This window comes from Myodes glareolus, chromosome X (assembly GCF_982192425.1).
Source record: "Myodes glareolus chromosome X, mMyoGla1.1, whole genome shotgun sequence".
Taxonomy (NCBI): domain Eukaryota; kingdom Metazoa; phylum Chordata; class Mammalia; order Rodentia; family Cricetidae; genus Myodes; species Myodes glareolus.
In genome coordinates this window covers 78,823,905-78,840,282 of record NC_142053.1, presented here as the reverse complement: position 1 = coordinate 78,840,282, position 16,378 = coordinate 78,823,905, and the positions used below count along the sequence as shown (strand labels likewise).

General features: G+C 40.8%; 1 protein-coding gene across 1 annotated transcript; it reads right to left on the bottom strand.

Moving 5' to 3' along the window:
* Nucleotides 1–13,963: 13,963 nt before the first annotated feature.
* LOC125389316 (large ribosomal subunit protein eL38) lies at nucleotides 13,964–14,292 on the bottom strand. Its single transcript, XM_048417829.3, has one exon. The coding sequence runs from the start codon at nucleotides 14,237–14,239 to the stop codon at nucleotides 14,027–14,029; it is 213 nt and encodes a 70-aa protein (XP_048273786.1). The 5' UTR covers nucleotides 14,240–14,292; the 3' UTR covers nucleotides 13,964–14,026.
* Nucleotides 14,293–16,378: the final 2,086 nt, after the last annotated feature.

The window sequence follows — 16,378 nt, the reverse complement described above, 5'->3', positions numbered from 1 at the left end:
GAGTTTTAGTGCCTAGTTTCTTGAGTTCTTTGTATATTTTGGAGATCAGACCTTTGTCTGATGAGGGGTTGGTGAAGATCTTCTCCCAGTCAGAAGGCAGCCTTTTTGTCCTACTGACAGTGTCCTTTGCTTTACAGAAGCTTCTCAGTTTCAGTAGATCCCATTTATTCATTGTTTCTCTTATTGTCTGTGCTGCTGGGGTCCTACTTAGGAAGAGGCCTCCTGTGCCTATATCTTGTAGACTACTTCCAACTTTCTCTTCTATCAGGTTCAAAGTGGACGGATTAATGTTGATGTCTTTAATCCATTTGGACTTGATTTTTGTGCATGGTGATAGATATGGATCTACTTTCATTTTTTTACAGGTTGACATCCAGTTATGCCAGCACCATTTGTTAAAGATGCTTTCCTTCTTCCATTGTATACCTTTAGCTCCCTTGTCGAAAATTAGGAGTTCATAAGTTTGTGGGTTAATATCTGGGTCTTCTATTCGATTCCATAGGTCGACTTCTCTGTTCTTATGCCAATACCAAGCTGTTTTCAATACTGTAGCTCTATAATAGAGTTTGAAGTCAGGGATGGTAATGCCTCCAGAAGTTCCTTTATTGTATAAGATTGTTTTGGCTATCCTGGGTTTTTTGTTTTGCCATATAAACTTGATTATTGTTCCCTCAAGGTCTGTGAAGAAGTTTGATGGGATTTTGATGGGGATTGCATTGAATCTATAGATTGCTTTTGGTAGAATTGCCATTTTCACTATGTTGATTCTCCCAATCCAAGAGCAGGGGAGGTCTTTCCAATTTCTGGTATCCTCCTCAATTTCTTTCTTCAAAGACTTAAAGTTTTTGTCAAATAGGTCCTTCACTTCCTTGGTTAGAGTAACCCCAAGATATTTTATGCTATTTGTGGCTATCATGAAAGGTGATGTTTCTCTGATTTCCCTCTCTGCTTCTTTATCCTTTGTGTATAGGAGGGCCACTGATTTTTTGGAGTTGATCTTGTATCCTGCCACGTTACTAAAGGTGTTTATCAGCTGTAGGAGTTCTTTGGTAGAGTTTTTGGGGTCACTTATGTAAACTATCATATCGTCAGCAAATAACGAAAGTTTGACTTCATCCTTTCCAATACGAATCCCCTTGATCTCCTTATGTTGTCTTATTGCTATTGCTAGAACTTCAAGCACTATATTGAAGAGGTATGGAGAGAGTGGACAGCCTTGTCGCGTTCCTGATTTTAGTGGAATGGCTTTGAGTTTCTCTCCGTTCAATTTGATGTTAGCTGTCGGCTTACTATATATTGCTTTTATTATATTTAGGTATGATCCTTGTATACCCAATCTCTCCAACACCTTTATCATAAAGGGGTGTTGAATTTTGTCAAATGCTTTTTCAGCATCCAATGAAATGATCATATGGTTTTTTTCTTTCAGTTTATTTATATGATGGATTACATTGATAGATTTGCGTATGTTGAACCAGTCCTGCATCTCTGGGATGAAGCCCACTTGATCATAATGGATAATTTTTCTAATGTATTCTTGGATTCGGTTTGCCAGTATTTTATTAAGTATTTTGGCATCAATGTTCATGAGTGAGATTGGTCTGTAATTCTCTTTCATGGTTGTGTCTTTGTGTGGTTTTGGTATCAGGGTAACTGTAGCTTCATAAAAAGAGTTTGGCAATGATTCTTCTGTTTCTATATTGTGAAATACATTAAGGAGTATAGGTATTAGCTCTTCCTGGAAGTTCTGGTAGAATTCTGCATTGAAACCATCTGGACCTGGGCTTTTTTTGGTGGGGAGGTTTTTGATAACAGCTTCTAATTCTTCGCGACTAACAGGTCTATTTAGATTGTTCACTTGCTCTTGATTTAACTTTGGCAAATGGTATTTATCTAAAAACCAATCCATTTCTTGTACATTTTCCAACTTTGTGGCATATAAACTCTCGTAGTAAGATCTAATGATTCTCTGAATTTCCACTGTGTCTGTTGTTATATCCCCCTTTTCATTTCTGATCTTGTTAATTTGAGTGTTCTCTCTCTGCCGTTTGATTAGTTTGGCTAGGGGTTTGTCAATCTTGTTGATTTTCTCCAAGAACCAACTTTTTGTTTCATTGATTTTTTGGATTGTTTTCTGTGTTTCTATTTTGTTGATTTCAGCCCTCAGTTTGATTATTTCCAATCTTCTACTCCTCCTGGGAGAGTCTGCTTCTTTTTTTCCAGAGCTTTTAGGTGTGCTGTTAAGTCTCCAATATGTGCTTTCTCTGTTTTCTTTAATTGGGCACTTAGTGCTATGAACTTTCCTCTTAGAACTGCTTTCATTGTGTCCCATAGGTTTGAGTATGTTGTGTCTTTATTTTCATTAAATTCAAGGAAGACTTTAATTTCTTTATTTCTTCCTTGACCCAGGGATGATTCAGTAGTTGACTGTTCAACTTCCACACATTTGTAGGCTTTCTGGTTTTCGAATTGTTATTGAATTCTAACTTTATTCCGTGGTGATCCGACAAGACACAGGTGATTACAAATATTCTTTTGTATCTGTGTAAGTTTGCTTTGTTACCGAGTATGTGGTCAATTTTCGAGAAGGTTCCATGAGCTGCAGAGAAGAAGGTATATTCTTTCCTTTTTGGGTAGAATGTTCTATAGATATTTGTTAAGTCCATTTGATTCATTACCTCTAGCAATTCTTTTATTTCTCTATTGAGTTTCTGTTTGATTGATCTGTCCATTGGTGAGAGAGGTGTGTTGAAGTCCCCTACTATTAGTGTGTGTGGTTTGATGACTGCCTTGAGTTCTAAAAGTTTTTCTTTTACATAAGTGGGTGCTTTTATATTAGGGGCGTAGATATTCAGGATTGAGACGTTCTCCTGATTAATTGTTCCAGTTAAGAGTATGAAATGTCCATCACCATCTCTTCTGACTGATTTTAGTTTGAAGTCAATTTTGTTAGATATTAGAATGGCCATACCCGCTTGTTTCTTAGGTCCATTTGCTTGGAAAAACTTTTCCCAACCCTTTACTCTGAGTAGATGTCTATCTCTGTGGTTGAGGTGTGTTTCTTGTAAACAGCAGAATGTTGGATCCTGTTTTCGTATCCAGTCTCTAAGTCTGTGCCTTTTTATAGGTGAGTTGAGTCCATTAATATTAAGAGATATTAATGACCAGTGGTTGTTGATTCCGTTTATTATTTGTGTGTGTGTGTGTGTGTGTGTGTGTGTAGTAGAGTTTGTGTGTTTCTCTTCTTTGAGTCGTGGTTGTGAAGGGTCGCTAGATGTCTGAGTTATTGTAGGCAGTGATGGCAATGTTGGATTCCTTGGGTTGCGATTTTCCTTCTATTACTTTCTGTAGGGATGGATTTGTGGTTACGAATTGTTTGAATTTATTTTTATCCTGGAATATTTTGTTTTCTCCATTGATAGTGAACAATAGCTTGGCTGGGTATAGTAGTCTGGGTTTGCATCCATGGTCTCTTAGTTTCTGCAGTATCTCTATCCAGGATCTTCTGGCTTTCATGGTTTCCATAGAGAAGTCTCTTGTAAGCCTGATAGGTTTACCTTTATAAGTCACTTGACCTTTTTCCTTTGCAGCTCGTAATATTCTTTCTTTAATCTGGATGTTTTGTGTTTTGATTATTATATGGCGAGGGGACTTTTTTTTTGATCCAGTCTATTCGGCATTCTGTATGCTTCTTGAACCTTCATAGGAATATCGTTCTTTAGATTGGGAAAGTTTTCTTCTATAATTTTGTTAAATATATTTTCTGGGCCTTTGATCTGCAGTTTTTCTCCTAATTCAATCCCTATTACTCTTAGATTTGGTTTTTTTATTGTGTCCCACAGTTCCTGAATGTTTTGTGAAGAGAATTTGTTGAATTTGCTGTTTTCTTTGACCAGAGCATTTATTTTCTCTATGGTATCTTCAGAATCTGAGATTCGTTCTTCTATCTCTTGTATTCTATTGGTTATGCTTGATTCTGTAGTCTCCGCTCGTTTACCTAGGTTTTCCATATCCAGCAGGTTCTCGTTTTGTGTTTTCTTCATTGCCTCCATTTCAGTTTTCAATTCTTGGACTGTTTTCTTTACTTGTTTGATTGTTTTTTCTTGGTTTCTCAGGGTCTCATTCACGGATTTACTTATTTCTTCAAACTTTTTGTTATATTTCTCATCCATTTCTATACTCATTTCTTCAAACTTTTTGTTATACTTCTCGACCAGTTCCTTAAGGGAATTATTCATATCCTGTTTAAGGGACTCTATTGCTTTCATAATGGCACTTTTTTCCACTTCATCTGGGTTAGAGTGTTCAAATCCTTCTGTTGTAGGGTCGTTGGGATCTGGTGTTTTCATGTTGTTTTTCAGATTGTTGGAGGAGGTCTTGCCTTGGCGTCAGCCCATCTCTTCGTTCAAATGCTCTCTATTTGAACTTCTGATAGTGGGTCAGGTTCCCTTGTTGGGCAGGGAGTTCACTGATAGAATGCCTACCTTTCCTCAAGCAGGCTATTGAAGCACATGCACTCCCTCTTTCCCGGATGCGCCTACAGAGCAGGCCCAGTGTGCAAGGCAGCTGAGCTGGGGAGATTTTATGGCCTCAGTGGGAGGGCAAAATATAGAAATTTGTACCTGGATGGAAGCTGGGATGGCAGGCGGGAGAGTTTAGCAGGATGGAACCAGCACTGCAGGTTGACCTGGGAGTCTATAGGGTCGGGGAAAGTCCTGGGTCCTCCTCGCCGGGCCCCTGCCGCGGGGCGGAATCACACTCACCCCTCTGAAGGCCCGCTGGATGGAAGCTGGGATGGCTGGCAGAGGCGCTAGCAGGCTGGAGCCAGCAGAGCAGGCTGACCTGGGAGTCTATGGGGTCGGGGAAGGTCCTAGCCCCTCCTCACCGGGCCCCTGCTGCGGGCCGGAATCATACTTACCCCTCTGAAGGCCCTCTGGATGGAAGCTGGGATGGCTGGCGGAGGCGCTATCAGGGTGGAGCCAGCAGAGCAGGCTGACCTGGGAGTCTATGGGGTCGGGGAGGGTCCTAGCTCCTCCTCACCGGGCCCCTGCCGAGGCCTGAAGCACACTTACCCCTCTGAAGGCCCTCTGGATGGAAGCTGGGATGGCTGGCGGAGGCGCTAGCAGGCTGGAGCCAGCAGAGCAGGCTGACCTGGGAGTCTATGGGGTCGGGGAAGGTCCTAGCTCCTCCTCATCGGGCCCCTGTCGAGGCCCGAAGCACACTTACCCCTCTGATGGCCCTCTGGATGGAAGCTGGGATGGCTGGCGGAGGTGCTAGCAGGCTGGAGCCAGCAGAGCAGGTTCCTAATCCTCTATTTTTATATGGGGTGATGGCCGCTCTGCACTCCTGGGTACATTGTTTATACACTAGCTGCTTGACAAACGGCATAGCAGTGTCCGGGTCACCAAAGATCTTTCCTGCCGTTTCTACCATCCTAGCCACATAATCAGAAAAAGGCTCCATAGGTCCTTGAAGGATCTTAGTCAAATTACCAATTACCTCCCCTTTATTAGGTAAGGTCTTCCATGTTCTTGTGGCAATGTTATTAATCTGATCATACACTTGAGGAGGATATCCATTTTGCTGGTTGGCAAACCTGCCTTGTCCAAGCAACATATCTGTGTCCCAGACTGCTTGTGCCCCTCCAGCTGCTAGATTTAATGCAGCCTGAGCATTGGCCAATTCAATTAAAAGAGCTTTCCAATCTAGATACTGGCCATGGGACAAACAAGCTCGTGCTAGGTTCATCCAATCAGCTGGAGTTATGGCATATCTATGTAGAGCTTTCACTTGGGCCACCGTAAAGGCGGCTGTAGTGCCATAAGTCTGGACAGATTCTGCCAATGTCTTGATGACCTTAAAATCCAAAGCCTCATGAAATCGATTGCCTTGTGGATCCTGAAATACAGGAAATGCTGAGGCTGTCATCATTTCTGCCCTGACTTCTCTCCATACCTTAGGATTGAAAGAAATCCCTCCCTCTGCTCCTATAACCTCCAGATATGGGGGCGGAGCTGAAGTGGTTACAGTCCTGCGCATGACTTTAGATGTCTTATTTTTCTCTCCGTTTCCCTTTTTCTTGGAGATTTTCATTCTTTTTAATGTTTTCCTAAGGGTTTCTCTATCTTCTTCATCCGTTTCTGTCTCTGTGTCTGGCGTCTCTGGGTCTGGCCCTGTCTCTGAGCTCGAGGAGACAGAAGAGTTTGATCCCTCCAATTCTGACAGGCTAGGATATAATCGACCCTTTTGCTTTTTCTGGGCCCTTTTCTTCTTCCCTCTACCTGAATCTGTATCAGATGCCACATCAGACTTTGCCTTTTTAGAGGCTGCCGTTTCTGAAGCTGCCCTCTCTGAACGTTCCTCCTGTAATATCTCTAAGGCTGCTTGGCCCTTTTCTACTGCTTCACTGCACTTTCGATCCTCGAGGCAGCTTTTCATTAATTTCCAGATAGGTCTTACTCCAGCCTTAAGTGTTCCTTGTTCTGCAGCAAACTCAAGATCTCTACCTAGCTTTTCCCATGACGGAGTCGTAAGCTTCACGGAGATTGCAAACCAAGGTGCAGTGGTATCACATTCCTCCAGGAACCTCCCTAAGGTACTTTTCTTAAGTTTTAGATTTTTTTGAACAAAGCAGCTCATTCAAAGCCAGAAAAATTGGGTGAGAAGGAGAATTCTCCATGTCTATTCACTGGTGATTCTCAATACACTCCCTACAGCAATAAGTAAAAACGATGAACCAGAACACTGTATTCAAGAGTACCCAAGCTGCTAAGAGCAAGTAGTAATCCATCAACAGTATCCAGCAATTTTACTTTCAGTTCATTGGGCTAGCGAACCGAATGTGCTCTACAGACTTGTAGCCCGTCCGCTGTAGTAGGCTTTACTTTCACTTTCGATTTGTCCGCTCTAGTCGCAGCTCTACTTCCTCCGCTCTCCCTTTGTTTACAGGCGAGAGTAAATAACCCGCTTTGGTGATGGATCCCCAATCTTACCTTGAGGACTTACCGGTGCACCCCCTGACTGCTGCAAGTTCTGGGCTCCAGGGAGAGGAGAGGAGAATCTCCGTAAGGGCCACCACTTGTCGTGACCGCCCTCGACCAGAAAGGAAGGCGCAACACCGGAGCTCTTCCTGCAAGCAGTTTTACTCAGGACCTTGTTACAATAGTTTCTCTCCCCGGGCAAGATCCTCCCAGCCCTTAAGTAGCCCTGGGCAGCCAATCCTGGATCGCCATGTGGGCACTGTCCATAGGTCCACTTATACGCAAGCAGCTTACAATCATCGCGTGATTCTGGCCTTAGCCAAATAAGGTGTTGTTTACCACTGAGAGCACTCGCTTTCGGGATCATGGAGGGCGGAAGCCGGCGCCATCTTATAGGTGCAGCTCCACGCAGCTCTCTACACTACATCTTTAATTAACCCATTTTTATTCATCTATTGATTGCCACAATCCTGTGACTTACTGGTAATATTCTGGCATCTTTTTCCTTTGGTGGCTACAAGGAATCTCATTGAATCTGCCCCCCATCTCTCTCTCTCTCTCTCTCTCTCTCTCTCTCTCTCTCTCTCTCTCTCTCTATCTCTCTGTGTGTGTGTGTGTGTGTGTGTGTGTGTGTGTGTGTGTGTGTGTGTGTGTGTGTTTGGACTTCTTGCCTGGCTTTACTCTGCTAAGCCATTGAACAAAATAGCCTTATTCATCAACCATAAAAGCAACACATATACAGAAGGCCATCTCACATCACCTCCTCTTTTCTTTTCTTTTTTTTTAACTTTATTTATTTTAAACTTTATTCATGCGCATTGGTATAATGATGTCAGATTCTCTTGAACTGAGGCTACAAACAGCTGTGAGCTGCCATGTGGGTGCTGGGAATTGAACCCGGGTCCTCTGAGGGAGCAGTCAGTGCTCTTAACCACTGTGCTATCTCACCAGCCCCCTCACCTCCTCTTTTCTATTTAATTAAAAAGAGAAGTTTTAACTTTAACATAGTAAAATTACATATACAAAACAATTATCAAGCAACAATTATAGTTATAATAGTTAGTCCCTTTACATTTGGCAAATTTAGGAAAATACTCTATTATCTATCCTATCTTTGTGAGTCTAAAGTTTTATATCTAATCTATCTTTTATTATAACTAAGGAAAATTGTAACTATCTGTTCTTCAACTCCATCAAAGACCCTAGAAGGATATAATATTATAGATGATTATCTATTAACCTATATTTCTTAATTATACATTACATTTTTAAATGAACTACACAATCATAATAACTTAATCAAGAGCAGAAATATACATATAACAAGATTGACTTTAAGTTTGTATCAATAATCCAAGATCTATACCAGTGAAAATATCTATAGCCTATCCCCTTTTAAATATAAATACACTTCTATAAACAATATTTGGGAACATGGGTGTAGTTTCTCCAAACTGCTTCCTGCTGTTTATTGGGTGAAGTATTTTCTTTTGGGGAGTGTTCACAGCAAACTTTCAGAAGGTCTTGGTACATCAAACCATATTAGTCTGGAAGCAATCCACAGGTTCTCATCCCCTGTAGAAACAAAAGAAGAACCTCTTTTCCAAAGCACATATCCTTAGACCCAAATTTGAAAGTCATGATACCTTTAGAACACATATGCTGGTTTAGCTTAGCAGCCCATTCAATGAAATATATCTCTTTACTTAGCTCTTTCACAGTCAAAAGATTTAAAGAAAACACAATAGTATACATAATCTAGACGCTCTGTGTATATTCCATCTTTACGTGACTTATTTTTCTTTACTCTTTTTAATCTACGACAATCTGTACTCTGTCTCTTTAGAGACTTTATCCTTTTTTTAAAGCATTAATTTTATTTTATGACTCTCTATACTCTTTTCTTCTCTCTTTTAAATCTACATACATTTATTCAACACTATGACTCATCTGTAGTTGTCTTTATTGCATATTTGTAATTCTTTACCGTCCAGAAGCACTTTTTAAAATATTAAGTTCTTCTTAAGACTTAAGCTACACCATTACTATGGTATATATGGTACACCTGCTTGCCCACCCAGCCCAGCATGGTGGAGCTGCTCATGCCTCTGAGAGCCATGCACAGAGCCCCACTCTCAGGCACACAGCCAGTCCATGTCATCATTAAGCAAGCTGCAGCTGTCAGCTCACAAACCCCACTCAAATGCTCTATAGCCAGACGAACCTCCTGCCTGAAAGAGTCAGAGTTAGTGCAGGCAGCATGACCCAGAAAGCCAGCATTTTAAAATGGTACAGCATTTCTGCTATTGCTGAGTCAAGAAAACCTCTCTTAAAGGAGCCATGCCTCTGCTTGCTTCTATCAAACATAGTCCATCCAAGAAAATGTATGTGGATGTAGTTACACACTTTGGTGTACCAATTTGTTGGAGGAGGGCACCACTTGTCAGTTCCTGGCCACTTAACGCTGAAGTAATCACACAGAAGCTGTATTAATTAAATCACTACTTGGCCCATTAACTCTAGTATCTTATTGGCTAATTCTTATGTATTAATTTAACCCATTTCTATTAATCTGTATATCACTATGAGGTCATGGCCTACCAGCAAAGTTTTAGCACATATATCTTCGGTGGTGGCTTCATGATGTTTCTCCAACTCTGCCCTTCTTTCTCCCAGCATTCAGCTTAGTTTTCCCCACCAACCTAAGTTCTGCCCTATCAATAGGCCAAGTCAGTTTTTTTCATTAATGTTAATCACAGCATACAGAGGGAAATCCCACATCAGCAGACATTTCAGTGAAGCAGGAAATTTGAAGATCTCTTCTGCCTTGTACAGGCAAAGTTCATCAGTTTCATTCTTCTGCATCCTACAGAATGTCTGGCAGTTTCTTCTGTGAAACAGGAACTGTGAAAGACCATGCCATCTTTTGAAAAGTTCAGTAGTCACATTTTGTGGGTCCTGCATGTCTAGTTCATACAGCATACCATCAAGCAGGACAGTCAAGAACACTTTATTGCACAAATGGCTAGCCTTGTCACATTGAAGGCAAATTCCATTATAAGTTTCTTTAATGCCTAGAGACCAGAAACAGTCATGTCTCACTGTTGAGAAAAGTCTTAAAACCTTTAAAATGTCATATTTTGTAGGTCTTTGGAGTGTTGAAGATTATCTATCTAGCTTAAATATAACTCTTTATATCTAGAAAACATAACTAACATGAGTAAAAGTTTATTATAGATGACTATCTATTGATACATTTTTTAATTATATATTACATATAAAATTTAAAATGAGATACAGTTAAAATGAGATACATAAGCATGATACCTTAAACAAGAGTATATATATATATATATATCATAACAAAATTGACCTTATATTTTTATCAATAGACCAAAACCCATACCAATGTAAAGTATTCATTTCTATATCATATCCCCCATTTTTTAGAAAGAGATTTACTATAACCATTAACCATTTATACCCAACCCATTTTAAATGAAAGCAAATATTTATAAACAACCATTTTGGGAATTTTGGCTTAGTTTTCTCCAAACTGCTTTCTGCTGTTTGTTGGGTGAAGTATTTTTAGAATTCATAGAGACCTTTTTTGGGGGGGGTCTTATTCCCTCAAACCACATTAACCTGGAAGGAATCCACAGGTTCCCATTCTCTGTGGAAACAAAAGCAGAACCTCTTTTCCAAAGTAACATATACTTAGATTCAAATTTTGAAGTCAAGATACCTTTAAAATATATGTTGATTTAGTTTAGCAGGCTCCAGAATCAAATGTCTCTCTGCAGTCAAAAATTCAATGAAAACATAATAATGTATACAATCCATACTCTGTATATTTTTCATCTTTTCATGGCCCATTATATTTTTTCTATTTTTCCTTTAAAAACCCCAGTTTAATATCCTTAAATTATTTTTAATCTAAGATTCTATCTTTTATCCTCTCCATCTTAAGCCCATGCACATTTATTAAATGTACTGTGACCTGTTTAGGGGTCTTTTTGTATGAATCCATCTTTACTGTTTATCTGTAATTCTTTTCTGACCAGGAGATTTTTTTAAATGCCGAGCAGGCATAGCTAAGACTAATGCTCTAGCTTTACCTGTTTCTCTGCCTCATTGTCCATCAAGACAGAGGTATGTTCACCACCTCTGCAAGGCATGTTCACTGCTCCAGCACCAGGGATGCAGCAAGTCTATGTTGCCATTAAGCAATAGTAGCATGCTATTTACAAACCCCATTTAAGTGCTCCATAACAGAACTTCCTGAAAGATCCAGAGCCATTCATGTCACTGGTATGAACCAGGAATCTGTCTCTTAAAGAAACTCACCACCAGCAAACAGAGCCTATCTGAAAAAATGAAGCTACCAAAAAGCTGAAATTGACTCCTCTTTTTGTGGCTCTAGAAGCACTCTTTTAAAACTTTTTTAGTCTTTATGTGGATGTATGTTTTCCCCACATTGGACACCAATATGTAAGCAGAGAATGCACTTTCACTTCCCAGCTGCCCAGACCTGAATAATCATACAGAAACTATATTACAGCACTGTTTGGCGTATTCCTCACTAGTTCTTACATCTTAAATTAACCCATTTTTATTAATCTAGGTATTGCCATGACTCTGTGGCTTACTGGTAATATTCTGGCATCCTTCTCCTTTGGTGGCTACATGGCATCTCCCTGAATCTGTCCTCCTCTCTCTGTTTAGATTGCTCACCTGGCTTTACTCTGCTAAACCATTGGCCAAAACAGCATTATTCATCAACCAATAAAAGCAATACATATACAGAAGGACATTCCACATCAGTTTCTTTTTTCTCTTCTTACTCTTTTGGAAGCCCCACCACCCAACTCCTAAATAAATCACATGGAGGCTTATTCCTACTTATAAATGCCCGGCCTTAGCTTTCCTTATTTTTAGTCAACTTTTCTTCACATAAATTATTGCACCTACCTTTTGCCTCTGGGCTTTTATATTTATCCTAAGTACCTTTCTTCACTTCTTACTTCATATCTTGCTGTGTAGCTGGGTGTCTGGCCTGGCCTCCTTCTCTCTCTCCTAGATCCTTTCTTCTCAGATTTCTCTTCCTATTTTATTTTCTCTGCTTGTCAGCCCCTCCTGTGTTGCTATTTGTCTTTCAGCTCTTTATTAGACCAATCAGGTATTTTAGACAGGCAAAGTAACACAGCTTCTCAGAGTTAAGCAATTACAACATAGAATAATGCGACACATCTTTGCGTCTTTAAACAAATGTTTTATAGCATAAAATGTAACACATTATAAAATAATATTCCACAATAAAATTTAGCCAGTACAACTGACCCCTTGTCAACTTGATGCACAAACACATCACTATTAAGCCACAACCCTTCCTTTCTTATTCATCCCCCAAGATCTCATATTAAGAACATAAATAATTTTAAAAGTCCCAGTCTTTACAAATTCAATCACATTAAAATTTTAGTAACCAATCTTTTAAAATCCAAGGTCTTTCAAAATTTAAAGTCTCTCAACTGTGGGTTCCAGTAAAAAATATATTCTTACTTCAAGAGGGAAAAAATCAGAGCATAGTCACAATCAAAGCAAAACAATATTCGGTCTAATGTCTGCGACAACCCATGATCTTCTGAACTCCTCCATAGGGCTTGGGTTACTTCTCCAGCTCTGCTCTCTGCAGCACACACAGCTTGTTTTCTAGACTCTGACAAGTTCCATTTTATTGTTGCTGCTGTTCTTGCTAGTTACTCAATGGTAGTGGGGTCTCCAAAATGCTGGGGTCCCCTGCTGCTGCTGGGCTGCACTTTCACCAATAGCCTCTCATAGGAACTCTTCTAGGTGCCAAGCTCACTTCTTTGCATGACCCCTTCAATCCTGGGCCTTCAACTGCCACTGAGGCTGCACCTTTACCAATGACTTCCCTGTCTTGACCTCTCACAGTGGCAGTCTTCAGCTGCTCTCCATGGCCCCTTCATGCCTTCAAAAGCATTACCACCTGGGTGACACTTACACCTTACCAAGTCTGGCTGCCAGCATGAGTTATAACCTTGGCCCCAACACAGCTTCTCTGTGTTGTTCAGAAACACTTCCCAGATGATTTCACCAGAGATTTTATTCTCTTCTTAATCACCACAATTTCTTAGCTCTTGCTAATCAGCATCAATTGTCCCAGTAATGTAAAGATTTCAGTTTAGTAGTTTTGGTTTCTTGTTAATCACAGCTGATTCTTCAGCCACAGCTGACCAGAGGAACCACAGGATCTTAATTCAAAATAACAAATGGCCCTAATTAGAGTCTTTAAACTTTCCTCTGAAACTTTACATGCCAGGCCACAATCTTCTACACTTTTCTCAATATTCTTATCTTCCAAGTTCCTATAGAACATCCCACTGAAATGTCTCAACATTCAGTGGTTCTTCTCGTCCAAAGTTTCAAAGTCCTTCCACAATCCTCCCACAAACATGGTCAGGTCTGTCACAGCAAAACCACACTCCTGGTACGAATTTGTCTTAGTTAGGGTTTCTATTGCTGCAATAAAACACCATGGCCAAAAGGCAAGTTGGGGAAGAAAGGGCTTATTAGGCTTACACTTCGGCATTGCTATTTATCACTGAAGGAAACCAGGACAGAAATTCGAACAGTACAGGAATCTGGGGTCAGAAGCTGATGCATAGGCCATGGAAGGGTGCTGCTTACTGGCTTGCTTCCCATGACTTGATCAGCCCACCTTCTTATAGAACCCAGGACCAGCAGCCCAGGGATGTTACCATATATATACAGGGATGTTACCATACACCATGAGCTGGGCTTGCTGATGCTCTATGATTACTTTCTGTCAACTAGTTGCTATCACAGTCTCCTGATCCAAGGTTAATTTTATTTAATTAACACAAATGCAAACTCAGAGTTCACAGTGTGATCTAATGTCCCTCAACATACATGTTATATGTTTAGTATATTCTTTCATATTTCTTTTTGGTTATTTTTTTTTATCTTTTAGAGTTTTTAATAGTCAAACACAGAGGTCTGCTTCATTTCAGCTCCTTTACTGCCAAGCCAGGGGGCAGGGACTGTTTCAACTTCTCGGCTTTCTCCTTGTCTGTGATGACCAGGGTGTAAAGGTACCTGCTGCAGCGAACCTTGAACTTCACATTATCCTTGTTCTTCTTGATCTTGACAGATTTGGCATCCTTTCGCCGGGCAGTGAGCAGGAAGTCCTTGATTTCCTCAATTTTCCGAGGCATGGCGACGGGCGCTCGGCGCTGGAGACCGTACCCGGCTGCGGATTACCTCGGATTTCTCTTTTTGGTTATTATTTTTTATTTTATTATTATTATTATTAAAAATTTTCACCTCCTCCCCTCCTCATATTTCCCTCCTTCTCCCCCCCACTCCCACTTCCCCTCCCTCTTCAGTCCAAAGAGTAGTCAGGGTTCCCTGCCCTGTGGGAAGTCTAAGGTCCTCCCACCTCCATCCAGGTCTAGGAAGGTGAGCATCCAAACAGACTAGGCTCCCACAAAGCCAGTACATGCAGTAGAATCAAAACCCAGTGCCATTGTCCTTGGCTTCTCTGTCAGCCCTCCTTGTCAGCCACATTCAGAGAGTCCGGTTTGATCCCATGCTCCATCAGTCCAGTCCAGCTGGCCTTGATGAGTTCCCATTAGATCAGCCCCACCGTCACAGTGGGTGGGCACACCCCTAGCAGTCCTGACTTCCTTGCTCATGTTCTCTCTCCTTCTGCTCCTCATATGGGCCTTGGGAGCTCAGTTCAGTGCTCCAAAGTGGGTCTCTGTCTCTATCTCCATCCATCGCCAGATGATGGTTTTATGGTGATATGCAAGATCAGTGTGGCTATAGGATAGGGCCAGTTCAGGTGCCCTCGTCTCAGCTGCTCAAGGAACAAGCTGGGGACCTCTCCTTGGACACTTGGGAACCCCTCTAGAGTCAAGTCTCTTGTCAACCCTAAAATGGCTCCCTTAATTAAGATCTATACTTCCCTGCTCCCATATCCACTCTTCCTCCAACCCAACCGTCCCATTCCCCCAAGCTCTCCCCATCGTCCCCTTCTCACTTCTCTCTCCCCACCTCCCCTTACCCCTACCCTACCCCCAAGCTCTCAATTATACGCATTAGAATACTACTCAGCGGTAAAAAACAATGACATCTTGAATTTTACATGCAAATGATGGAAATAGAAAACACTATCCTGAGTGAGGTAACCCAGACCCAAAAGGATGAATATAGCATGTACTCACTCATTAGTGGATTCTAGCCATAAATAAAGGACATTGAGCCTATAATTCGTGATCCTAGAGAAGCTAAATAGGAAGGTGAACCCAAAGAAAAACATGTAGTTATCCTCCTGGATATTGGAAGTAAACAAGATTGCCAGGCAAAAAATTTTTCATATTTCTTTATCCTCTCTTTTCTTGGTTCTCGGCCTCCAGTAATAAAACAACATTTAGGTTTGGGGGTGATGGCTTACCAAAGTGTTTGCTATACAATCATGGGGTCCAGATTTCTAGCTCCAACACCCACAAAAAATAAGTCAAAACCTTCAGCACAGAGACTGGCTGGCCAGCCAGTACCAATCAGTGAACTCTAGATTCAATGAAGGACCATGCCTCAAAAAGAAAGGAGAGCAATTGAGGAAGACACCCAAAGTACACCTATGGCACACATATGTGCACACATACCTTTCTTATTTGTTTACTTCAGCTCTAATCCATCTATTTCCATCATTACATTCACTGTATGCTTATAGCCTCTCCACTCTAATTCCGTGAGAAATTAAGTTAGTTTGTGGAATAAAGACCTGTTAGTTCAGGTCTCACTATGTAGCTCTGGTTTGCCTAACACTCAGTATGTAGACAAGACTGACCTCAAATTCACATAGATTCACCTGCCTCTGCCTCTGAGTGTTGGGATTAAAGGCATGTGCCACTACACCAGGATAATGCTTATTACTTATAAAAGCATTTGTAACCATTACACTTTTCTGGTGGGCTGACCCTTATATTGTTGTATAATGTAATTTGCTGTCTCTGTAACAAACTTTGAGTTATCTATTTTATATGCTATATTTTCTCCTTTGGTTGAATACACTATCTTTTTCTAATCCTTTGCTTATAGCCTATGCATGCCCTTAAAGATTATAGAAAATATATAGTTGGATATTGACTTTTAAAATACTTTTAGCTATTGTATGTCTTTCTCCCCATCCCCCAGTGCTGGTGGAGCAAATCTTACTAGGCAAGTGATGCATCACTGAGCTACAACCCTGCTCCATATTCTTTGTATTTTGACCTGGGACCACAGTACATTGATATTTTCAGTAATTATTGGTAAAGAGGGATTTATAATTGCCACATTCTTCTTTGTTT

What these genes read in the sequence shown, in the direction of transcription:
- LOC125389316 (XM_048417829.3), bottom strand. Translation starts at nt 14,239, where the DNA reads ATGCCTCGGAAAATTGAGGAAATCAAGGACTTCCTGCTCACTGCCCGG.